The sequence below is a fragment of the Agelaius phoeniceus genome, chromosome 4 (assembly GCF_051311805.1).
Source record: "Agelaius phoeniceus isolate bAgePho1 chromosome 4, bAgePho1.hap1, whole genome shotgun sequence".
NCBI classification, from domain to species: Eukaryota; Metazoa; Chordata; class Aves; order Passeriformes; family Icteridae; genus Agelaius; species Agelaius phoeniceus.
Window position 1 is genome coordinate 58,599,359 of NC_135268.1, and position 26,389 is coordinate 58,625,747.

The 26,389-nt window shown below is 36.1% G+C and overlaps 1 protein-coding gene across 9 annotated transcripts in view; it reads left to right on the plus strand.

The window, feature by feature from the left end:
* Window positions 1-26,389, plus strand: part of LCORL (ligand dependent nuclear receptor corepressor like) — a 78,919-nt gene that overhangs the window by 31,159 nt on the left and 21,371 nt on the right. For 6 of the 9 annotated variants that reach the window (XR_013182146.1, XM_077177670.1, XM_077177671.1 and 3 more), the window contains exons 5-6: window positions 8,315-8,569; window positions 17,193-17,283. Coding sequence is in view for 8 of the 9 variants with exons in the window: in XM_077177670.1 (XP_077033785.1) it covers window positions 8,315-8,569; window positions 17,193-17,283 (346 nt within the window). In the remaining variant the exon portion in view is untranslated. Of the gene's footprint in view, window positions 1-8,314; window positions 8,570-17,192; window positions 17,284-18,693; window positions 22,911-26,389 lie in introns of those variants that run through there. The other 3 variants (XM_077177673.1, XM_077177672.1, XM_077177677.1) reach the window with 3 other exon arrangements.

Genomic DNA, 26,389 nt, shown 5'->3' on the forward strand with positions numbered 1-26,389 from the left:
TCATTTTCTTCCTTAAGTTCTTGTGAATGAAGAAATGTAAATGAAGTTACTGTGAATGCAGTAACTACAATATTCATAGATTTTTCTTGGGTTTAGTATGTGTGTGTCAGAATAGCTGAGTATGGCTAGGGTGACAGCTCTCTCTTGCTTTTGACAGAGTTAGAGTCAGACACTGTCTCTTCTTCGTAAGTGGGAGAAAAAAGCAAAGTTAGTTTTCTCCCTTTTAATTTGCTGTAGCAGAAGAGATTATTATGCCCTTGAACCTGGGGTATGTAGAATCTTTTTCTGTACAGACTTGTCTACTCAGTCTATGTTTTGCTTCTTTGCATTTTAAAGAACTGAAATGGAGTGCAACAGCATTTTGAGTGCATCCTTTGGACTCTTGGCTTTCTTTCAAACCAGCTATTTTCCATTTGAAATAAAATGTCCAATGAAGTTGGCACCTCATTACTTCTTAAAGTCTTATTATATTTTCATCACAGGCCCAATTGTGTGGCATCTCCCTAGGCAGATATTTTAATTCCTTCAAATTTCTATGTTGTCAGATCTCTTCTTGGTCTTGATGTGTACAATGTTATTCAGTGTTTGCCTGCTTTATGCTCCTGCTGCAGATGATCTCTTTTGATACTCCTTGAGAGGAACTTCTATCATGGGAGAAGTGAAACTTGGCATGACCTCACCTTAGTGGAGTGAATGACTTCTAAGTGAAGTTTCTCACAAAGAGCATTTGGCTTTTAGCATTTTCTTTCGGTTTGATCTGTCAGATCAGTAATGCTAGGTTAAAGAGGTTTTGTCTATTGAAAAATGAAACTTCCAGTTGTTTTTGTGATTCTCTGAAGTACTTCTGTATTCTTGGGTAAGAATTTACTAAGAATATTGCTTCAGTTCAGGTTTTAGCAAAGTCTTTAAAGTTGTTCAAATTACAGGAAGTGAAAAGGAAAAAATTAGTAAAGGGCATGTGAAACCAATTTATGAGGTATTCAAGTAACTGGTTTGGATTTTAGGAGGAAGATGAAGAGTTTTACTAAGAAAATCCCAACCAAGTCTGCTTTCTGAATTTTTGTAGGTTTTTGAGTTCAAGTATCAACTTATGAAGAAAGGAATAAAAAAAAATTCCAGTACGTGTTTAGCTAAGGAATGGTTAGCTAAGGAATAGTTCTTATACCTGGTCCCAAACCAGATGTTCTTTTGTTGTTAGAAAATTGTAGAATTCTTGGCTGGCTGTCTTTAGAATGGAGTAACACTTGTTTGGATTGCAAACTCCTCAAGATGATCTACTCTCTTGCTATTGTAGCTATTTTAGCCCTCTATGAACAACTTCTAAGACCATTGAGCAAATTAGAGAGTTCATTTCTTGGTCCCATTAATCTTTTATTTTGAAGAAATTTATATATGGCTTTTTTAATTTGCTGACTAGTTTGAGGGGATTTGGTTGTGGGTTTGGGTTTGTTGTTCTGGGGTTTTTTGTATCAGGAAGCTTGTTCAGAAGATCTCAAAACATGCCTATTTGTCTATAGAATCTAGGACAAAAGATGATGAACTCCTGCCAAAATGGGTAAACTCTTGAAATGCTGTAAACAACTAAGGTCTTCCCATTAGGAACCCAACTTCACTATGCATTAGTGAGAGACCAGTTTTGTACTCAGTTGTCTGTAGGAAAGTCCTGTGCTCAGCAGACATGTTCACAAATCCAAAGTCCTCTTTGTTATCAAATGCTGATAGTTGCCATTAAACAATGTGTCTGAAACCCAAATGCTTTCTTCCCACGTATGACATCTCTCTTTACCCTTTTGGTAGCGTAAGCAGAGTAGACTTAGATTGGTGCTTTTCCACTTCCATAATGCTGAAGTTCAGCTGTTCTGTTTTTGTTAAGGGAAAAACATAGAATGCTTTAAAAATACATATAGGTCTTTTTTTTCTATGAGTATTATAGAGTGTGACATATGATCATTGTTATATCACAGAATCACAGTTGTTTAAAAGCTTGATCAGACATTTTGTTCATGGACTATTAATTTTCTGTATTTCTAGTAATACACATTGTGTGTTCTTAGAAGCACATTTTTCTATGCAATATTAATGTGACCTCTTTAAACAAAACCAAAGAAAAAGAGTTGTGAATCAGGTTCTATCTTCAGCATAGATGATCCACCAAGAGGTGACTGAGACATGAGAAGCCCATGTAGAAGTTCAGGAATTTAGGCACAAAATTATAGAGAGAATGTTCGAGATTACTTGAATCTTTTCAGATTCTGTGGGCTGCTGTGTCAAGTATCTTCAATGCCACGTTTCCCATCCCAAAGTAATTTTCCTGTAAGCTTTTCAAAGCTCTTTACTATTTCTTGATATCCTTGTTATATACTAAAATATTTCCTTTCACAAATATGTCTTTGTTATACCATATACCTGAATTTGAGTTCTTCTGTTCTTTTAGTAGTTTTCTATCGGTTGTGCAGCTGTCACAAGCTGATTATGCATCTTGGACATAGTACATTTCATTTAGCAAACCTATGACAATGTAATCATGCACACATTATTTCAGACTAAAAAAAAAAGTGTTACTTTCTGAGGTGTAGCTTTGAGTTGCACACACTACTTCATCCAAAACCTGCAGTTTCTTTTGATTATTAATCTTGAAAAATCTAATTTGTCCTTTCAAAATCTGGATGGTTTTCTGTAATGACTGACACTGACACAGTTTGTGCAATAAACTTCTGTGACAGCTTTGCTGTCCCTCTTAAACTTCATCAGGAAAGAATGTTTCATGGGGTTTTCACTCTTTCTTAAGGGGATACTTTTTGTGTTAACCTGCCTGCCAGTGTTATTCTCTTCACTAATTTCTTGATCATTTCTACTACATTTACAAGGATTAATAGAAATATGACTGGATATAGAATAGTGAACATTGCAACCTGAGTAGAGGAAGAAAAAAGGTGGAATGTTTATGAGAACAGAAGAGTTAACTTACTCCTTCTGTTTGTTCGTTGGTCAAGTTAGCTGAACTAATCATGATACATGCCTCAAAATAAGTAATTGTATTCCTGTTGTAACCTGAACAATTTTGCAAGCAGAACTAAGAATGTCACTGGGACAGTTTGGTGGCTGTTGAGGTGGGGTTGTTAAAATAAAATGTGGCCTTTTTGTGAAAAGAGTGAATTTATGGAGTGAATTTATGAGGCACACAGAGAAGCAATCATGGGTTCTTAGTCCTTCTCCTCACACAACGGGATTGCAGGTACAAGGGGGGTTGTAATTCCCTGCTGCTTTTGACTGCCTTTTGGCATTGTGTCAGAAGACAAATTAAGTTAGAAGGTTGAGTTTTTAGTGAAAAAATACTGGTTTTTGATAAATGGAACACTATTTTGGGAACCTTTAACTCTTTGTTCATTGTCCTGACAGTCAAGTCTGTCACCATAGACATTGCAGTCTAGTGATCACACATAATGTTAATGTGCAGAATAGTTAACAGTACAGGTTTGAATAGTTACAAGCTCGTGCAGCACATAAACTGAGGAATTATTAATCCTAAATGTCACCTTTGAATTAAAATAAATCATTGCAATTAGTCATAATTACATTATTACTCTTTTCTCTTGTTTTCAGACTGTTACCTTGACAATCAAAAGCAGAAAATATCAGATTACATCACACAAATTCAGTCTTCTTTTATCCTAATAGCATCAGGTCTGCAGACCTTTAGAGACTGTTCTACTGGGTTCAAGTTATACATTATACATGGACTAAATACAGCTGCCTTGTATTTTATAACGACTGTGAAAAACAGGGATTTAAAAAGATGTAGGCGTGCAAATTTAAAACTTTGCAAGTTTTTTCTATAGTCACCACTCCTAATAAAACATCTTCAAAAAAAAACCTGTTCAGGTCATACCAAGTATATATCTGGTGCCATCTGCTGATAACAATTAAGAAATATTTGGTAGTGATAATAAGTTCAGAGTTTGAACACCTTTCTTGCCCAAAATATGTTTCATTGTGTTTTAAAATTTTATATGTCTAATTACAAATTTCTCATGTGTAATGGAAAATTACCGGTATGAATCACAGGATGGGTGAAGTACTTTCCCATGTTGGGTGGAACAGACTGGCCAATGAGATGCTGGAGAGCAGTACTGCAGAAAGGGACTTGGGAGTTCTGGTTGATGGAAAGTTGAACATGAGCCAGCAGTGCCCTGGCAGCCAGGAGGGGCAGCCCTGTCCTGGGGGCATCAGGCACAGCATGGCCAGCTGGGCAAGGGAGGGGATTGTCCTGCTCTGCTCTGAGCTGGGGTAGCCTCACCTCGAGTGCTGGGGACAGTTTTGGGTGCCACAGTGTAAGAAAGACATCAAACATTAGAGAGTGTCCAAAGGAGGGCAACAGAGATGGTGAAGGGTTTTAAGGGGAAGCCATGCAGGGAGTGGCTGAAAGTCACTTGCCTTTTTCAGCCCGGAGGAGACTGAGGGGAGACCTCATTGCAGTTGCAACTTTCTCTTGAGGGGAAGTGGAAGGGCAGGAACTGATCTCTTCTCCCTGGTGACCAGTGACAAGACCTGAGGTCAACCTCAGTCCCAAAGCTGTGCCAGAGAAAGTTCAGCTGGATATTAGGAAAACATTCTTTACCAGAGGGTGGTTGGGCGCTGGAACAGGCTCCCCAGGGAAATGGTCACAGCACCAAGCCTGACAGAGTTCAAGAAGCATTTGGACAATAATCTCAGGCACATGGTATGACTCTTGGAGGTGTCCTGTGTAGGGCCAGGAGCTGGACTTTGATGATCCTTGTGGGTCCCTTTCAACTCAGGATATTCTAATTTTAAGACAGGGTCAAAGTCTTTACAATGGTGCATAGCAGGATAATGACAGACTGTAAACAAGTTGAAATAAAAGGTTCCTTTTAATGTAAGGAAAAATGAGGACAGGCAAGCAGTAGAACATGCCACCCAGAGGTTGTAGAGTCTCCCATCCATGGAAGTATTCCTCACCTAACTAGGTAAAATCCAGAGGTACTCACTTTGACCTCAAAGATGACTACTTTGAATTAGCAGTTTTTCTAGAGACTTCCCAAGATATTTCCACCAAGATTTACAAGTTCATGATTTGCATTACAGAACAGTCAATGTGATAGCAGCACTGTTTGCATTTTTGGCTGATTAGTCTACCTGAGTCTTTTCAAACCCTTTTGATTGAATATGCATTTAGCAGCAAGAGGACTTCAAATGCAACCCCAACCCAGGAGCACACCTTTCAGAGTATATGCTCTTAGACACACACCACCCCCTCATCATGTTACTTTTTTAGAGTAAAATAAATTAAAATCTGTGAACTACCAATAGCTGCAGCAGTTGAATATATAAGAAATTCTGCTGTATTTATTCTTCATAGGGAGTTTTTGGAAATCATTAAAAAAATTAAACTAATTCTAAAGAAAATATTATAAGAACAAAAAAATAAATCCATTATTATTCTGACTAGGTGAAAGATGACTTTGCTTCTAAGGGAAAAGCTGACTCCTCCTGCAAGCGTCTGAAAGCAATACATGCTTGACTGTTACTGGTGCAAAGAGTCTAAAGTGGAATAGAAAGGCAGTAAAAACTTGACAGCTCTGAATTAGTTTTGACTTGCAGTTTTGTAATAATTGATGCAGAGGATGATGATTAATAAGGAGAAATCTGTTCCAGGCTGTTGTGTTTTCCTGCTGATGGTAGTCCCCTGTACTCTCTGGTCTTTTGTTCCTTAAAGGTACAGATTACACCAGGATGTAAAATAATTCTCCCATTTGCACTGATGATCACCTGTTACCCAGAAGTTATCAAAGAAGTTTTTCTTGTGTGCATGCAACAAACTAATTGCTCTGTATAAGTAGGGTCATTCCAGACCCTACTCAGTCTTGATAATATTTTGTATAATTCATTTTCTGTGAGTTTCTGATTATAGGCAGTCAAATTTTTGTGTTTTCAAGCTTAAGCTGTTGATCAGTAGATTTCATTGTCTGGAACTACCGTTTCCCTGTCATGCAAACAATTTTGTTCCTAGATAATTCAGTTATTTAATTTCATCTCTTAACTTTCTGTATTCTTTTCTTGTATTTTGCATGTGCATCAGTACTGTACATCTATTGTCTTACTGTTCCAGTGTCTGTTGTTGAATTTTTTTTCTTTACTTCTAAGTGTGTCTCTAGGATGGTAAACTCCAGTTGAACATTTATTGAGTTCATTATTTAGGAATCAGGAATAGGTATGCTCTGTTTATATTGCTTTGCCTGGAGGTTACATGGTGGGGAAAGATCTTTGTAGGTATCCTCCATCATTTAGAATTTTACCTCATATCTCTCTTCAAGAAGCACCTGTCAATTTTAGGTATTTTGGTAGAGATCTGGTTGAAAGATTGTTGGAAGCTAGAGCTTTAACCATAAGCAGATTTGGTTTGTCATGCCTTGGGTAAGTTCTCTTGAAGCCAAGATGTCTTAAAAATGCTGGAGCTTCACTGTACCTCATCAAGCACTATGGAGAGGGTGGCCAAAAGATCTTGACAGGAAGCATCTGAGCAGTGAGTCAGCTGCCCTCTTGTGTGCTATAGACAGCAGATCTCATAGGTGCAGGTTTGTAATTCCTTGCAATGCTCTGTTGGTGAAAATGAATTCTCAAAATGAAATATGTTTTAAATAAACCTGAAACAAACAAGCAAAAAGTCTTCCATGCATTCATCCTAAACCTGAGCAGCATTCCTTGATCAGTGCTGGCAGTCACTCTCTTGATAGTTGATGGATAAAGCTTCATTGGCATAAAATACTTGAGCAAATATACTGTGTGATCCTCCAAACTTCCTATTAGGACATGTACCCCATGTACCCTTTGCATGCAAACATCTACACAACCCAGCCCTTTCAGTTTCTTCACTTCCATGAAAAAACCCTTCAGTTTATCATCTATTTTATTTGTTTCAGATTAACTTTATTATCCCAGTAACTACGGAACCATGTCCTTTGGTATTTCCTCCAGGCAGTCAGGGCTCACCTAAAAGCTAATTCTTGTTCATTGCTTTCACACTTGCTTTAAATCCTTCTCCCTTCTTGGTTGAAAACTGTTTCACTCATTACCTATGAACTCAAGGATGGGCAGTGGTTAATATATTGAAAAGGATATTTGTGTGGAGAGACGTGTAGAGTTGAAGGGAAGAAGGAAGAGTGAGGTAGTAAAGTAAGTACTGCTGCTGCCAGTTTAAGGGAAAACACAGATCTCTGAGTATGGTCAGTTGTCCTGTGAAATGGTGTCTTGCAGTCATCAGTGCAGTAGCACAGCTTACTTTAATTTTCTTAATTACATTATTTATGCTAAGTTACACTTACATTTTTCTGTTGCTTCTATTAGGATTCTTTTGGTGATTCATAGTTATGGTTTCAGCTGTGCTTTTTAGTAAGAGGTTTAACTTTTTTCTAGCTGATAGGTAGCATTAAAATAAAGTAATATATATCACATTTGATCCTTTTTTTTGTTTTGTTTCTAAAATGAGATACTTTTTTCCATTGAAATGTTGCATACACAAGCAAAAGTAGGATATAGTTAGTTTAGAATGGGAAATAAAGCTTTTCTTCCTAGTGTTTTACTGCTAGCACTTGGAAAATGTCCTGAAAATCCTATAAGATTTTACAATAAAAGCTTAAAACTTTATGTTTGTATTCAATTGCTTGTATTACTACAAGTTGTTTGGGACATTTCAAGTAGCATCATATCAGTTCTGACATTTCAATCCTGAACCTACAATGGGGATTATAATCTCAAGAGTGGAACACAATCTTTTTGCTTTTTTTCTTTTTAAGACCAGTTCCTCAAAAGTCCAACTGTTCTATGTTATGAAGAGGACTAATCTTTACAACTACGCTTGAAAATGATTTTTGTTATTGTTGTTCTTTGAAAGTAACTTCTTTCTGTATTAATCCATATTTTATTTTACTTCCATGGTTTGTATTCAAAATACTTTATTTTCAAAACTGAAGATGAACAGTCTGTAAATGAAAATTCAACTTATTTGCCAACAGTACAGATTCTGAGTCCCCTAAATAATGCAACCCCACATGCTCTTCTTACTTGCATGCTATGACAGAGGAGCAAGGTAAAAATTAATGATCTATGCTAAATGTTCTTTCAAGTGACTTCCAGTTAGGAATGCTCATTAAAAAAACTTGATAGAGATCTGAATTAATATGTTCGTTACACATGTACTCATTTAACACATTTGTGTGCTTATATGAAGTATTTATTATAAGAAAGGTAGATAATTTTGGTTCCTAATATATCTGATGCCTGTGTTTTTTATTTCTAGATCTTCCTCAGAACTGTGATCCTAACATTCCCCTAGTTGCTCAGGAATTAATGAAAAAAATGATCCGTCAGTTTGCGATTGAGTACATTTCAAAAAGTAGCAAAATTCAAGAGAACAGGAATGGTTCATCATTTGAACCAAGTCTGATGTGTAAAAGTATCCAAATGAACCAAACGGAAAACTCCCTTCAGGAAGAACAGGATAGCCCTCTAGACCTCACTGTGAATCGAACTCAAGAACAGAATACTCAGCAAGGTAAATTTCTATATCTGATAATCTGTGTTTTGCTGTCATTTATTTATTTTATGGTGTTTTATTCCCTTGAAAAATAAATGTCCATGTCAAACAGGAACATTTTTCATATTGTGCGTTAGCAGATAAGTGTTCTGATTTCTGGGTGCCTGTGTTAAAGAAGTGGCATTGGAATTTTTCAGCTTTGGAATACTGAATCTAAGTCCTCTCTCCTGTGCTGTCACAGGTAACAGTGGTTCAAAATTTTGTTGAAGAAATAGCTGTCAAGAAGCCTGAGAAAAGAGAAAAAGATCCTGGGATTTCATGGGGCAAATGTCATTCAGTCTCTGTCAGCTCTTGAACCTTTGATTCTTTAAATACAGGCTGGTTAGAATGATGGGAAGAGAAGATTGATCTGGGAGAAAATTTCCTTACTTCATACCTTAATCATTACAGTGCAGCTTTCTTGACTGAGAGTAAAGCTAGAAAAATAGACTGTCTCACTATCATTTACAAAAAGGAAATAATTTCTTTGCCTCAAGGAATATTGCTATCCAAAACTGATAACAGGATAATCACAAGAGTGTTTTGGACTTTGAACTAGATTTGGATTAGCAGCAGTTTTCAGGAAGGGTTGTGACTGTCATGTGCAACTGAAAGCAGTGGCAAAAGCAGCTTTTGTCTTTTACAGATATCAGGGTCTGTGTTAATCCTGTAATATTGCAGACCAAAGGGAAAAGTTGACCTGTATGTACCATACTAAAAAAGTATGGTACCATACTAACAAAGTTGAAAGGAGCCAGAACTAAGTTTGTTTGGGTTTTTTGTTTGTTTGTTTATTTTAATATACATTAGCAGATTTGGTATGTATGTACCTAATGATTCAGTCTTTAATTGGAGATCCTTGGGGGCAGGAAGCTCTGATGGATTCCTCATGATAAATATACCTAGTCTAGGTTAAATTTCAAGCATCCTTTCTCTTTGACAGAAAAAAATTAGGAAATACTGGAATTCTTGCTTTTATTCTGTATGGTCAGTGGAAACCAGTTCATGCCAGGGTTTAGTAAATACTTAGTGGTTTAAATCCTGAGAAAATACCTATTGTGGTTGGATGTAATTTTTCTACAGATGAATTACAGATTTTAGAGGTTTATCATTGGCCAAGTTGAAGCGCATTTCTTTTGCAAGAGCAATAAAAAATACTTTCCTGATATCAGGACTATAGCATGTTGCTTACTTCAGCAGCTGATTATTTATAACTAGTCTTAAATGTTCATGAAAGAGCAAAGTCCCCAAAGGCAGGTTCTGGTCATTGCTGAGCCCAAATAAATCTTTGAGGAATGAAAGGGAAGGCAGGAGGTGGGCAGGGCAGCGACAGGAAAAAAATTATGCTGCCACCCTTATCTTAAAATCCATTGATCTTTTCTGTAAGAAAAATCTAAAATACAGAGAAATGGAGTTATTTAAATAATCTTTTTATGTCATTGGATTTTTTCTTGTAGTAAGGCTAAATAGCAAGTTTAGAATTGTGCACCTTGGGTGAAACATCTAAATCTAAAATAGTTGCTCAGTACACACAGTGTACAAGTTACATTGAACTATGTAAGACACTGCAGAGTCTCAGGACTTAGACTGCCATGATTTCTGGAGTGCTTTTTAGATGTTAAAGGTAACATCTTGCTGTTCAGAGATGAAATTCAGAGATGCTGAAATGAGAAATAATAGTGGAATAAGACTGTAGTTGGAGAAAGGTGGCTTGGACATATTACCTACCAGGGAAGTTGTATTGTGCTGTTTTCCATGAATATGTTAATTTTGAGCTATTTTAGCTTTTTATTGTAGTGATGGCAACACAAGCAAATAAGTTCAAGATTTAAAATGTCAACCTGCTCTTTTTATTTGCATTGTGTTCTAAGTGCAAAGATTAATGAAAAAGTTATTTCAATTAGCTTTTGTCAAGGACTGTATATTATTGCACCCATCTCTCAGTTCTACGCTTTTCCTGAAGACAGCTTGGTTATAATAAAGTGTCATGTGCTTATGGTAGGGAATTATGAAGGTTTTTTAATTGAATTATTTTTTGAAATGTAAATTCACTAACATAGTATTCTTCTTTGGTCTGGAGACTTCTAAAAGCTGTACCATGGTTCCATTCTTAGTAATGTTTTTAAATGTCATGCAACTCTCTTTAGTATTTGCTATTTGTAATTCCTGTTAAAATTTCCAAATGAAGTGGCAGTAGCAGGAGGAAGTTCAGATTGCTTTGATGGATCTTCAGAGTTGAAATCTTTAATTCAAATCCTGTTAAGCAGATAATAATCCAAGTATAAATTCTTTAGGTTCACTTTCTGCCTAGGCAGGTGCTTTGTATTTACAATAGTTATCTTTGAAATGAATGATCTAAATAGCTAAATAGACAATCTTACTCCTTTACTATGAGAGTGATTCTTGGGCTTGAGAGGCAGAAGTAAACTTTAATTTCCAGATTACTAGAAGCAGTGAGCAGATCCAAGCTAAGTGCTAGCTCAGAACTGAAATCAGATTCTGCCACTGAAGTTCTCCACTAAAGAAAGCTTCCTACTTTCCTCTGGAGGCCATCTCTGAAGCCAAAAAATCCTTAGGTCTGACACTTCCAGACCTGATAGCCCTGATATTTTGGGCTTACATGGCAGGAGTTTTGTAGCTGGGGAGGGCTGTAGGGTGGCATCTGTGAGAAGCCTCTGTGGATTCCCTGTGCAAGGCTCAGGCAGCTCTGCCACGGACCCACACCAAGCTGAAGGGAGGCACAGGAGCTGGGCTCATGGTGCTGCTGGGAAAGCATGGTTAAGAAAGTGCAAAAATGCTGGACAGGCAGAGGGAGGGGTCAGAAACAGCACTGGGAGCAGTGAGGTGAGGGAAAGGGGAAGGGAGGTGCTCCAGGCACCAGAGTAGATATTTCCATGGAGCACATGGAAAGGACCATGGTGGAACATGTGCTCCATTGCAGCCTGTGGAGCAAATACTCATCATGTTGTAGCCTGTGGAAGACCCCACATTGGAGCATCTGGGTGTTTCCTGAAGGGTCTGTGGCCTGTTGAGAAGGAGCTGTAAAGAAGAATTGCACTGACTTTAGCCCTCATTTTCAATCTTGCTTATGCCATCTGGGGATGGGGGAAAATAGAGAGATTGGGAATGAAGTTGAGAGCCTGGGAAGAGGAAGGAGTGGGGAAGTGCTTTAATTTTTATCTTTTTCTCATTATCCAAATCTATTTTAAATTGCAATAAATTCATTTTCCCCAAGTCTGTTTTGCCTGTAATGGTAATTGCCAAGTGTTTTCCCTGTATTTATCTTGATGATCTTCATCTTATTTCGTCCTGCCCCCCACTGAGGATGGGGAGTGGTAGAGGGGCTGAGTTGGGGTCTAACTACTGACAAGGTGAACCCATTGCACCTCTGGAACTGCAGCATTTGGTACTGAGTATGAGTTTAAGCACTGGCATCCAGGTATGTCCAGCTGACCCCTGACTGGTAATGGAGTCCCAGAGCATCCTCTACTTTGCTCTGCCGGTGGAAGTGTGGTAATTAAGCAGGGTGCTTTCATTCCTGTGTATCTTACTGGTAGTGAGGCAATCATTTCATTCAATTAATTAGCAGCAGCTGTCTCCAAAAATACCTGTATCTTGCTCCGTTTTCTAGTCCATGTAACTCTTAAAACTGTCCAGGCCTTGATAATGAGTGCTCTGGGAAGTGAAACAAAATCTGTTTTCCATGCACTGCATCTAACAAAAGTGAGGTGTTGCTGTGTGCTTCTGCAATATTGCTTTTCCTCTAAACTAAGCCAGTGAAGAAGCAGCAGCCTTACAGAATGAAATGAGTGAGTAAGAAACAGTGTTGGAATATCCTGCAGCAACTTAATTCCTTGTGCAGTCATGGGGCTGAGCTCTTTCAGGAATGTTCCTAGCAGCAGCAAAGTTTGATGCAGAGGCTTCTTTCACTTGGTGGATACAGGAGGGTTGATAGTTCTCAAGCTTCTAAGCAAAGTGACTTTAAGAGTCAGAAGTAGAAGCAGTACTAATATATAATCTGCAGGTTAAGCTGCACAAGCTTATTCTTGTTTCTGGATTTTCTGGAACCAAGATATCCAAAACCACATGCTGATAATGTGTAAACATAGCCAAAACATGCAAGAAAATGTTCATAATTCCCTTGTTTCATTGAGCCATCATAGACTGGAAGACATCAAAAGATAGTTGGCAGTGTATTGTAAGAATTCAAAACTTTACTGAAAATAAACTTCTTTTTCTTAATACCCTGGTTTTACTATATGTATTTGTTCTTCTCTCACAATGGCACAGGGGAGAAAATGGGAAGGGCAGAAAGGAGAGCTTATGGGTTGAGATAAGGACATGGTCATTGCTTTCTACCACTTGCCATCATGGGCTAAACAGACTTTGCTTAGGAAAAATAATTCAAATTATTGCTTATTAATATAAATTTTTCATTATTAATTCAGGCAGTAGAAACAAGAAGTCATTGAAACACTGCCTTTTCTCCCTCCTTTCCCAGGCTCAGCTTCACTCCAGCCCTGTAGTGCAAGGGGATTGGATGTGGGCTGTCCACAGTCTGTACCTAATGTTTTTTCTCTGCCGCTGGACTTAGCTCTGATATTTTCTCATTCTTTTTGTTCCCATTTTTTTGTGTCCATCTGGCACTTTTCCCCCTTTCCTAAATATAGTTCTCCAGAGTTTCTGCCCAAGTGGCTGCTGGACTCAGCTGTGTCCTGCAGCAGGTCTGGGACCCAGCCATCTGTGTCGAGCACAGGGCAGCCCCTGGCTTGTCCTCACAGATACTGCCAGGACTGGGCCCTGATCACCCTAGGTATGGCCATATACTTTTCATCTGGCATTCTTTTATGTTACTAAATAGCACTTCAAGTCAAAAAGGGCTACTCAAAGTGGTAGTTAAGAATTAATAAAAGGCTTTGGTTGTTCCTGTTGACAGTTTGCTGAAAACTGTGTTCAGAAGCACAGAAAGTAGCCAGCAAAAGGCAAGGCACCATCAGGAAAAGTACTGAAAACAAGACTGTTGTCTTGTTGCTACAAAACCACTTGTCCTGTGGATGGATAAAGCAAAGGGAGAGTTATTTACTCACTGTATTAAAACTAGGTAGGACTCTCTGAAAATTCTTAGAGGAAGAGACAGGTAATGGGCAGGTTTTGCTCAACTGTTCTTAAACATCGGAACTGCTGTGACAGGAGGTCATGGGTCACTGGGTTCACAAAGGGCCTTAGATTTCACAGTTAACAGAAACAAGGCTAGAAACTAAAGCTAGAGTAGGCAGGGATAAATCTCTGAGATCCCTAAGCCAACGACAGCAGCTGCTAGGAGAGCAAAGAGCTGCAGGTAGTAGCCAGGCTGATGTGCTCTTCCAGAGTAGGAGTGGAGTGCTCCCCTGCCTTGGAGGCTGAGGACTGAGTAGTGTGGATTATCTGATCTAATAAGACAGTTCATAATAGCTGCTTAAAGATTTCCTGAAACCCAGAAAAAAAATCAGTTGAGAAATCAAATACCAGTTGTAGGAACTCAAGGCTGACCTGGTTTCTGTTGCTTCCCCTTCCCCTCCCTGCTTCCCTAATATCACTAGTGTGGAGGAGTTTCAAGTGATTGTGGTCCTGATTATTTTGAAAATGAACTTTGATTACACTTAGTTTCATCTTGGTATTGGTGCACCTGATGATCTTGTGCTGAGAATCAAAGGCTGGAGGTTGAGCCATTCCTTTGAGGATAAGAATTATTCAATTTGCATAGAAATAGCTGCATTAGAAGACCATGAGTAGCAAACCTGAAAAACATCTAATGCATTTTTCTATATTATCCAATGTTTTATACTTTTTTTAATGAAGAATCGCTTCTTAGTAGTCATGGCTTCACCTAAAGAGTGGAAGTAATTTCATAGCTTTTATTAAAACCACCTTACAGAGTGGTTTTTCTGTACCTGATACAATTCAGTTCCTGTCCAGAATTCTTGCTGTAATACCTGTTTTGATGGATTTGTAAGAGATAATAGAAAGTTCTGGCTCAGTTTAGAGACGACTATCCCTATCTTGCAAGTAACAAGCTTCCAAGATTCACAATCCACCCGTAGGATGCCTCTTTGCAAACTTTTTGTACCAAAGTGAACATCTTGACTGTGTATATGCATTCATTTCATTAGGTAGGATTTCACTGTGTCTTAGAGCTTTACAGCAAATGCTCTCGTTTTCCTAGCAGTTTGAGGTGGGCTTTTGTGAGGGTTGTTTATTGTTGGTTTTGGTGGGGGTTTTTTAGTGTTTTTTGGTTTGGTTTTTTTTTTTTTGATTGGTTGGTTTGCTTTTTTAAAAAGTTCAAATGAAATTACTAAAAAAAAAAAAATCTGTGGTCCAGTGACTCTATCTGGTATTTTGCATGTGTATCAAATTTCTTCTATGATTCTCTTTACTGGGTATCATCTTCCCATAAAGCATTGTCTTCAGGGAGGTGTCATGTACTTAATGAATTTGAATTTGCTGTGTTGGAAGAACCAAATGTCTTGAACCTTAAATTCCATCAGTTCTGCACATCCTTTAGAGGCTGAAAATATATCTAATTTTTTTATTCAGGAAGCTGAATTTTCACTACTGTGTTCTTTTAGTAATTTTTCAACTGATTGCTAGCCTGGTGGTGTCAAAGCCAGTTCTGAAAAATTGGGAACAAAAGTTATTTTTATTATGGAATCTTACAAGAGCCTTTGGATTTTTTGATTTGTTGAGGCTCTTTCTTTTACTAAAAATCTTGCTAGCTGCTAACTTTGCCTAGGTTTTTGTTTTTTGGGGGTTTTTTGGTAAATTGGTGGAGAGACAATTAGCTTTCTATTGCTTGATAGGTTGTCAACTTTGGAGTAGTTTTTTTCCCAGTGATGTCTTCTAAATTTTTTTGTGATGCCCATGAGTGTCAACTGAAGATGGAGAAAGGGAGAGCACACAAGCACTTAAGAAAGGGAGATTTACTTTGTGTGACTGACAGAGCACAACAGATGAAATCTGTTCCACAGGACTCAGGGACTTTGGGTTGAGCCTGGGTATTCCTGGGTAGGCCAAAATGTCCATGTAGAATTTTTTTGTAGTGTTCTTAATTGGCTTTTTCTTCTGCAATATCAGTGCATCAGGGAGGTTGATTAGCATTAGTCCTTTCTCTGACTTTAAAATTTTGAAAGGAATGTATTCAGGTGAAAAGAAGCACCCTTGACAAGGGGCATACTTACATATATTCATGCCCTATTGCTGAGTTATGATGTTACCTTTTCTCTCTTTGACCTCCTTCAAATAGTACAAAAGAGCTGTGGAAGAACAGTCAAAAAGCAGTCCAAAAACAAAAATCTGGATTTGATTAGTATACGGAACTCTTATTTCTTTGCATTATTGGTATAAAGGAGAGCTACCCAAACCATTTTCTTGACTTCTTTTTTGACTGTTGGCATTTGGATGCTTCAACCATTGTCTGCATCTGAGGCTGTGGGAAAGTAAGTGTAGTTGATTGATGTTTTAGAAATAATAGATACTGAAATAATAGAAATAAGTACTGAAATAATAGGTACTGAAACATGGAAATGACACTGCAAATGCTATAAGGGGTAGTATAAAGCTGATTATAGAGTTGAATGTTGAGCTACATGTTGAAACTCAAAATTGAATTCGCAGAGCTCAGGCACACAAAACAGCCCAAGTTTGAAACAGAGAGCCAAGGAAGAAAGGTATGAAATTAAATATATATTTAGGGGATTTAACTATAATTTAAATGTCATTGATTTTTTTTAATTAAAAGGAATATTTTAACTGTTAATGTTTTTAAGTACTGATTTTTAAAAAGTAAGTTCTTCTATTTCAGTACTTCATAGACTTTAACAGCCAAGTATAAATCTTGAATTTTAACATTTACCAGTGACTTGACAGAGCAAACTCCCACCCCACTTTAGGTTTTTCTTATTTCTAATATTATTGCATATATGTGGAGGTAGCAGGAGGAGTATGTATGGTTAAAGTGTTAGAACTCTGTATTGAGCTCAAGCTCTTTTCCCAGTCAGGGGGAAGTTACTGGATACTGGGAAGTTACCCAGTTACTGGTACCTGCTCATCCAGTAACCTGGTCTGGTGTCATTGCTTACACTGCTTGGAGCAGGAGGTTGGTCTGGGGGCCTCCTGAGATCCTTATTAGCTTGAATCCTGTAATCCTAGGATTTACGTTAAGTTGAACTTCAGCATCAGAATTGTGTGTTTGTTTACAGTGAGTAAATATGAATAATACTTGTAATATCAAGTGCATTGTTTTGGTTGCCTTGAAAGTAAAATGTGCAATAAAGACACGTGATTTTCAGGAAAGCAGTCATGTTTGGTTAATACAGGTTCTTTTAAATTTTATTATTTCTGAACGGGTTTACTTTTTATTTTTTCTCAAATTTATAAAGCTTGGTGACAAATCAAATACACAAAATCATTTACTGATGGCTGATACTGTTAATGGAATAAGATGTCATAAATTTACAAGATAAAGTAGCTGCTTGAAAATTGTGCCATAGGTGAAAATACATTTTCTGACAAAATCTCTGAGATCTTCATTAAAGCCACTGTTATCATCACTGCTCGTTCTTTGCAGGGGATGGAGTGCTAGATCTCTCTACAAAGAAAAGCGCAAGGTTGGAAGAACCAAAATATGATCCCTTGTGTTCTGAAAACTCAGTGTCTGGGTAAGCAATATTTAGGACTCTCTTTGGCTTATCAAAAAGACAATCCAGGTTTCTCTTCTTTGGCCAGGTTTTATGTTCATAACATACCTGTATATACTGGCACACACATGTGGTTCCTATTTTGCTTTCAAAAGAATTTTTGTCACTCATAAGTGTGTGTCTATGTATATATCATATGTTTCATTTGTCTTTTTTCCTTTTTTTTCTGTTTAAAGAAAAGTTATCAGAACAATCACCAAACTTTAGTTCATGTTACTAAAAATTACATGAAAATTGATTACATAACACAGTAGAAGTAAGAGACTAGTAGAAGAAAATGCAAATAATTATTTTAGAATTTATTTAGGGAATTTCAATTCTGGACAAAAATGACCTTGTTAATAATTAGATGCAAAATCTTCTTCAACTAACATGAACAAGTTAAATGACTACTACCTATAATATTCCTTAATAGAGAGAGAGAGCAAGCGTGTGAGAGAGAGCTCTTAATCATCATACTTGTATTTGCATCATGGTTCTGACTATGGTGTGTGGTGGCAAATGGTTAAATTTCTTTATTCAGCAAGGAAAACGTTATTGCATCTGCTGAATGCTACCACAAAAGTAGTGAATTGCTTTGTTTTGTTGGATTTTATGATCTTGGCATCCTCCCATCCACTAGCCATAGCAGGACCCTTTTTGTCACCTGTACGTCTTAAAAATAACTTATTGCAAATAGGACTACAGTAGCAGCATTTGTTGAATGATGTAAAAGTGCATTTTATTAATTTGCTGATATGAAAAAGTTTGAAAATGGATGGCTTTGTAATTAGTGAGCTGTAAATAGTGAGTAGAAGTTTCTAAAATTGTCTTATTTTGCGAAAAATGGACTTGATTGTTAACTACAGCACTTTATCCTCTTGTTGTAGAAAGCCTAGTTTTGTGTAAGTCTGGGATGTTTGTGTGTAGTTATGTACTTATTGCTGCAAATTTTCTATAAGGGGGTTGACTCTTTTATTACTTGTTTAGCGGTAACGTCACGTTTCTACTAACAAAAACTCCTTTAGGATTTGGGTATTTAACAGAACGTTAATTGTATAATTAAAATTATAACAGTGTTGCTCTGCAAGCATGTGAACAAGGGGATATAGCAAGCACATGAGACTATTACCAAATACTGAGCTAGGATATAAAGTTCTTGGAAGGGCTGCTGTAGAAGCCACGGTATGATTTTTGACACACTGTCCTACCAGAACTGTAACATTTTGCTAGGATAATCATTTAACTACCACATCTCAAAGGCTAAAAAGTATCAGAAGCAGTGATGTTACCGAAGCAAGGAGTATAATAAAGGAGTGGACCCTTCCCTTCCATAGCTGTGTGAGAGTCTCTCATACATCAGTTTACCATCGTTTCATTCCATCCATCCAGGAGACTACACAGAAACAGAGAGGACTATGTGGAAAGAAGTGCTGAGTTTGCAGATGGTTTGCTCTCAAAAGCTTTGAAAGACATTCAGTCTGGAGCACTGGACATAAATAAAGCAGGCATACTTTATGGCATACCTCAAAAAACTTTACTTCTCCACTTAGAAGCCTTACCAGCAGGAAAGCCTGCACCTTTTAAAAATAAAACTCGAGATTTCAATGATAGTTATTCATTTAAAGACAGTAAAGAAACTTGTGCAGTCCTACAAAAAGTAGCCTTGTGGGCAAGAGCTCAAGCAGAGCGCACAGAAAAAAGTAAACTCAGTCTACTTGAAACCTCAGAATTAAAATTCCCAACAGCTTCCAGTTACCTCCACCAGTTAACTCTACAGAGAATGGTCACTCAGTTTAAAGAAAAAAGTGAAAATCTACAATATGAAACTTCAAGTCCCACTGTACAATTAAAAATTCCTCAGCTAAGAATAAGTTCTGTGTCCAAACCACAGTCTGATACTGCTGGTCTTCTGGATGTTATGTACCACGTTTCTAAAACTTCCTCAGTCTTAGAAGGATCAGCTCTTCAAAAATTGAAAAATATCCTCCCTAAACAGAACAAAATTGAATGTTCTGGACCTGTAACTCACTCAAGTGTTGACTCCTACTTTCTGCATGGGGACCTCTCTCCTTTGTGTCTTAATGCTAAGAATGGGACAGTAGATGGAACCTCAGAAAATACAGAAGATAGTTTGGATCGTAAAGATAATAAGCAACCAAGGAAAAAACGTGGCCGCTATCGGCAGTATGACCATGAAATAATGGAAGAAGCAATTGCAATGGTAATGAGTGGGAAAATGAGTGTTTCCAAAGCACAAGGAATTTATGGGGTACCTCACAGCACTTTAGAATATAAAGTAAAAGAAAGATCTGGAACATTGAAGACTCCACCGAAGAAGAAACTCCGTTTACCAGATACTGGCTTATTTAATATGACAGATTCAGGGACTGGCAGCTGCAAAAATAGTAGCAAGCCTGTGTAGAATAATTGTTAGCAAATTGTTTTGTGTGTGTGTATGTATGTCTGTATACACACACTATGTGAGAAATACATATGCTCACTCTGACAGAAGACATGAAATTATACAGTTCAAAAACCACATACATGCCTTTTGAAAAATAATTTTATTCAGGGTTTTCACTGTGGACAGAATTATAGAGTTGCTCACTTAATTCTGATAGTGTGTATTTAATATAATCCATGTATAAATAGGTGAAAAGATTCAGGTTTTATTTAGTAGTCACTAGCATAAAGATGTTTTGGGAAAACAAGTATTTGTCATGTGAAGCATAATTTTTAATTGGTGGAGAACCACTTTACCCATTCAATTATCCATCTTATTATGGAAATACACAACCAAGGGTTAGCAGACTTTTATAGTTCACAGAATACTTGCAATAAATTGTAAGTAACTCAGATTATACACAGCAAGAGATTTAAAAAAAAAAGATAGTTCCTCACAAGGAAGTGAATTTGTGAAGTATTAGTAGGATATAGTACATTCTGTGAAAGAAAAAAAGTTCGTTATTTAAATATCCAATACAAGTAAGAAAAACATTTCATTACAAAAATGTGTGTTTAGCAGGCATAAACTGCATTTTTTTATCATTTTAAGAAAATTTTGTTGTTGGTTTAGAAAGAAATTGGTGTTTACAAAGTGTACACTTATGAAATCTGAGAAATTACTGTAGTTATAGAATTATTAAATATGAAATAAGATGGAATACTAAGAGCATAAAATAATTTAAACTTTAACATAATTTTCATTTTTAGTTTGACAATTAAGGTAACTTGTAAGGTTTAAAAAGAAAGTTGGAATGCAACTTAGAGCATGTTCATACTGTGCACAGAATGAGCTTGAGAATGGTTTGGGTTTGTTTGTTTTTTTGTTTAAACGTGCTGGTTAGTTGATGTTATGACTACTTAAAATTTATTTAAGGATTGTGTCACACTCCTATTGAAAAACCTCACTGTAACTGTAATGTATTTGCTGCTGTGACATTTCAAAACATTTTCAGTTTATCAAAATGAATACCAAGTTACATTATCATCTTGCTAATAACCAAATTTGCAGTTCAGGGTCTTGATAGAAATACAAATATGAAACAGTGAAGCTGTTTTGAACTTTCAATAATATAAATTCTTTATAAATTTGGTAGTTAGAAGTTAGACAGTTCCTTTTAAATACGTAACTTTTAATAGAATTTAAGGGAGACCAATTACCTTCATATTGCAGTTTTTACATGAATTTCAAAGTATTCACATTGGACTTTTTATCACACTTAATTTTTTTATGTAATATGAAAATTATATGTCTACGTATGAGTGGGGGCTTGCTTCATACATTCACTACTGAACATCAATGCCCTTTTCCTATCAACATGTAATTTTTTTCTCTATGTATCTAATTTGGCATAAAAAAAGACTCTCCAACTTTTATACACATGGTGCACATGCACATGTTTTTTTCCCCACTTAAATTTCCATGTGTATGGGTTAATTGTAGAAATAAAATGGGACATTAGATACATATGGGCCACATCAGGTAATTTCATTCATAGATAGACTTGCCATTAAATTCAGTGGAGAGCATACTGCAATACTGGTAGCAAAATCCAGCCCACATCTATTAACACTACTAAAAAATGGCAACATCCACTTTAAAACAGAATAATCCTTTGAAACTGCACAACCAGTATCTCAGTTCCTTGGTCTCTCAGATCTATACTGAATCTTCTTCAGTCATTAAGGTTTACTTGCATATTACAGAATGAATCTCTCAGGCACATGATGATTCTTGGGGTGTCCTGTGCAGGGTCAGGAGTTGGACTCAGTGATCCTGGTGGGTCCCTTCCAACTCAGCTTAATCTGTGATTCTATGATTTTAAGCAGAACTGTACCTGGTAAGGAGTTTGCAGAACAGCAGATGTCAGGGTCATCTTTCATTTTAAAAGAATTAAGCCATATTTTGTGAGGGCCAGAAGGATTAATTTGTGAATAAATCCCCAGTGAAAAATGCAGCTGAAAAAACTGCATTAAAAGTTTCAACATCTGTCTTTATACAGTTTTACTTGCAAAAATCTGGGGCTTCAATGCATTGCCTAATATTTGTACCATACTGATGTTTTCTACTCCTCAGACATTGTTAGAAATTTGAGTCAGAACTTTATATTGAAGGCAAGTGACAGTACTCTTTTTATATCATTTAAAAGATGACCTGACCAAAAATTTAACAGGATTCATAAAATCAGGGATCATTTTACTATTGACTTAACAGTACTCAGTAGTTTTGTATGTAATATTATAATTAATTTTCAACATTTTAGTACTTGTATTTATTTTTTGGTCAGAAATAGTAATTAAAATATTTTTTGATAGTTTATAGATGATACTCAACCTGTAAGTGTTTAAAGAACAGAATTATTTGTTTCTAATTATTAGGCTAACATTTTAATTACACAACTAAGGAAAGGCAGGGAAATGTGTAAATTCTCCTCCCCCAACCCCTATGTATTTCATTAATGTCATTTAAATTATACATTTTGAACTGTTTTATAAATTCAGTTACCAGTCACTACTTAGTAATTGACAATTTCTGAAAATTCCTGTTTCAGCAGAATTTTAAATGAAGGCGAAAGCAAGCCCTACATGCTTTCTACTTATTTGAATGTTTCTCAAGTATTTTATATTAAAAAACAGTGCCTCTGTTTTTAGAACTACTGCTCAGTAAAGTTGTTTAAACCATTTCTGGTAGCTAATGACAATTTTATATTAAATTGTATATTAACTTTAGTGAGACTGATTTTTTTAGTTGTTTACAGTACAAATACTTGTATTTGTTTTTTAATTGCAGTATTTCCATTGTCGCAGTAATTTAGTAAAACTCTGTGGCTGCCTTGATTTTTGACAGATTTTTGTTAACAACTGATTTTTAGGCAATTAGTTATATTTATGCATAAATCAATTGCACTATAATTCATGAATTATTTATTACAATATTTTCTAATGAATTCCATGTATTTGTCTTGTGTTGTAAATGTACTGTAATTCTGTTTCTTCTTTGTGTTGTTATATTCCTAAATCTGATTGTATGAATTTAATTGTTTAGTTAACGTGTTTCTACGTTGTAATTTGTAGTAAAGCACTTCAATGCTTTTGCACATAAATTTACAACACTGATGTGTGATTGATTTGCTCATTCAGTAAAAAAAAAAGAAAGAAACAAAAACCTGTACACTGACTTATTTGACTTATTCTTGAGGCACAAGTTGATTAGCAGTGGCATAAGACCAAGAACTGTACAAATTAAGCTCATAATGACTAATTTGCTATGAGAATTTTATCAGAAAGTAGCTTTAAGGAAGGATGTTTTCTTTTCTCTGAATTGATTAATTACTAATGAGAACAAAATCAGAAAATTATTTTTCTAACACCCCCCTTAGTTAGCAGCTAAAAATTACAAATAGTATAGTTTTTTTGAGATACTTATTTACTTAATAAAGTTAGAAAACACCCATTTTTGTAAGACAGATTTGTATTTCTATAGTAGTTCCATTCTGTTTGTATGAGTACTTGAAACTATGTTCTGTTCCAGTTTTGTTGCTGTTCCTGGTCTGTACAGATCTTGCTAGAGTGCTCTATCTTCTCTCTGGCTGAGACAACAAGGGAAGGTTCTCTTTTGGGAGTCCTCTCATAGAGCTCTTCCCTGATAGTTTTTAGTTGTGGAGGAGGCCAAGTTTTACTTCTTTATATGTAAATTAATACACTGAAAGTCTGGGAATTAACCTTATCACATTGTTGCCTTTGTGCCATTTTTGGACTCTAGTCAATCCCCACTCCATGTTATTAAGTGCCCCTATCTGCCAGAAGGGAAACATCATTCCATGCTTAACCTTGGTCCTGAAGGTGCCAGAGTAGCAGCATATTGATCCTCTCACCTCTCAACCCCTCAGTTTCCTGCCCACTCTCTCCTGCCATCTTTCTGTGTGTGGTTTGGAGGAAGTGTGCAGTTTGTCAAAGTGATAGGTCTTCCTTCTATGAAATTATTGCTTAAGCCTTTTATCCTGAGGATAGGCTAAACTACAGTGTGACAACACAAATTTAAAGAGACATAGGAAGGTATTACAGAAAAACGAAGAATAATTATAATAGTTGTATTGAAAAGCTACTAAAAATCAGTATGTTTGAATATATTTACATCTGTACAGGGAGATACTTCAAGGAAAATGTGTTGCTTTAATGCTTGAATTTGTTTGTGTAATAAGCTCTGCTCCCAAGTGGTGGCTGAGTAAGGGCTCCATGTGTCTGTAGGAACTCAGAAGATCGATCACAATAGAATAGATGAAAGTTGTCTGTTATCTGTCAGCTTTAGAAACTAACTCACGTTAAAGGAAAGCAGATTATAGATGTCACACAAGGGTGGGTAATCAGGAAAGAAATTGTTTTAGAAGAATGTCTGTGATAGTCAGAATATTGCTTTATACAACAAATTGATCTTCACATAGCAAATTCAAAAGTTTTGAGGCCTGTGGATGATTTGGTCACTCCCTTTGAGAAGATTGTAAGGCTCCAGAAGTTTCTTCCACCAGTGAACAGACTTTAAATAGCAGTTATGGATACAGGTCCTCTATAGTTCAAGCTCTCCAGTGAAGCTGTAGACACACCTTGCAAGTCTAGACCGATAGAAAGGTACTAGTTTAAAAATTCAGTCTAAAAAAGAGTCTGCTGTAGCTGTCTTTTTAGCAAATTAGTACTTAACAAATTTACTCTGGTTTACAAACAGAATATGGAAGATGGAGGCCTAGTGGCATGTTGTTTTTTGTTTTTTTTTTTAATCTGGCCTTTCAAAACATTAATTAAAATCATGGTGGTGGGGAGGGCAATTACCTTTTATCCTTAATGGTACTATTAGAATGAGTTTTTTTTTTACAAGTGTAGTGAGTTTGATACCTTGTGACTCCTGAATTTGTTGGAGTAACAGACTTTTCTCAGTGTAGTGGCATTTCAAAAAGAGTGGGTTTTGTTTTAGATTGCAAGTGCAAAGAGGTTTTGGTTTTTTTCCTTTTAAGACCTAATCATTTCAGATTAAATATTATCTCAACTTCAACTAATACCATCACAATTATCTTACACCTTTATGAGTTAGTATCTAGATGCCTGATTTTGAATGTATACCATTGCATACTGAATATTACAGGAGAAGGAAAAAAACATGAAGAATTATTATGCACAGTTGGCTGGTTTTAAGCTCTAAACTTTAAAATATGTCTAGAACAATAAAAATACAAGTTTGCATCCAGTAAGAAACTTGAAGCTAGAAGTTATTATTGATGCTTATAATTTTGGGTAGGACTTAATTAATGAATAGGTAACTATATTTAAATATAACACATTAAATTTTAAACATGTTTGTTCATTGATCAGTACAGTTGTAAAAAAATCAGAATGAAATTTTTATGAAGTACAGGCTTAAATACAAAAAAATTACAAGGGATAATAACAGGGAAAAAAGTTAGTGTCATGTTCAGAGTTTGGTGATATGTTTAAACTATACATACTTTTCTAAAACAGAATTCTTCCAACATTTTTTGCTCATGCAATTGGTTTCAGTAAAACATTTGAATTAGGTGTTAACTATCTCTTGATAGTTGCTATCCAGCATAAGGATTTTGTATTTAATTGAAGAAATACCTGTATTAATTTCTACCATGGAAAATTTTCAGCTTTTCAGTATAAATGATTGATTAGGTAAGTAGTGACATTAGTTTTAATAATTTATAAGAAATTGATTAATAGTTAAAGTAGTATTTTTTAAGTTTTTTTTTTAGTTAATGCATTTGAGAAGAACTGCTCAGCAGTCCTTCAATATAGGCCTACCCTGTTTTAAGGATATTTAAAGGATATTAGCTTTTATCTTGAAAATTACTTATTCCAGTGGTGATAATCTCTTTTTCTGTTTAAGGAATCTGTGTGTGTGCACACACGTGTGTGTTTAATATATTGTAATGAAGAGCTTGTGATGCACCACTGCAATTTTTTTTAAAACTGAAAGGGAAAATTTTACCTGCAAAGAGCACTAGGCTATTTTTTCCATTTTCTGTTAGCTTGTTAAGTGTTCTTTAAATATAGAAATTAAAATGTCTTTAGAAATACCTTGAAGTATATCCTGAAGAGCACTCAGTACACTTGAGTATTTAAATATCAAAGGCTGAGATTCAGGAGAGATGGATCCATTCTTTCCTTTGCCACAACCTTGAACCTTACTCATTTACCTCCTCTGTGCCCCAGTTAGTGAAACGAGAGTAATACCAAGCTTGCCAAGTTCTTGGTGAGGTTTTCTTTCATTAATAGTTAAGATAGTTTGAAATACCAGAAAGTTAACATTGTTGTAATTGTAGTTAGGTTCAAGAAGCTGTATTGCAAATTTTTTTTTTTGCCTTTAATTTTTTCATGATTATTTTTCTTAATGGTAGTTTAGTGCTGTCACTGATAAGATGCACATCATTGCTAGTGACACTTGCAGGTATGATTGAATACTGCAAATAGACCAGAACTGTTTTGTAAACGTCAGGTTTTTAGGCTTGAGTTTAACCATTATAACAAACATTAGATGTGGTGTTTTACTGTAATTTATATTTTGTTTTGA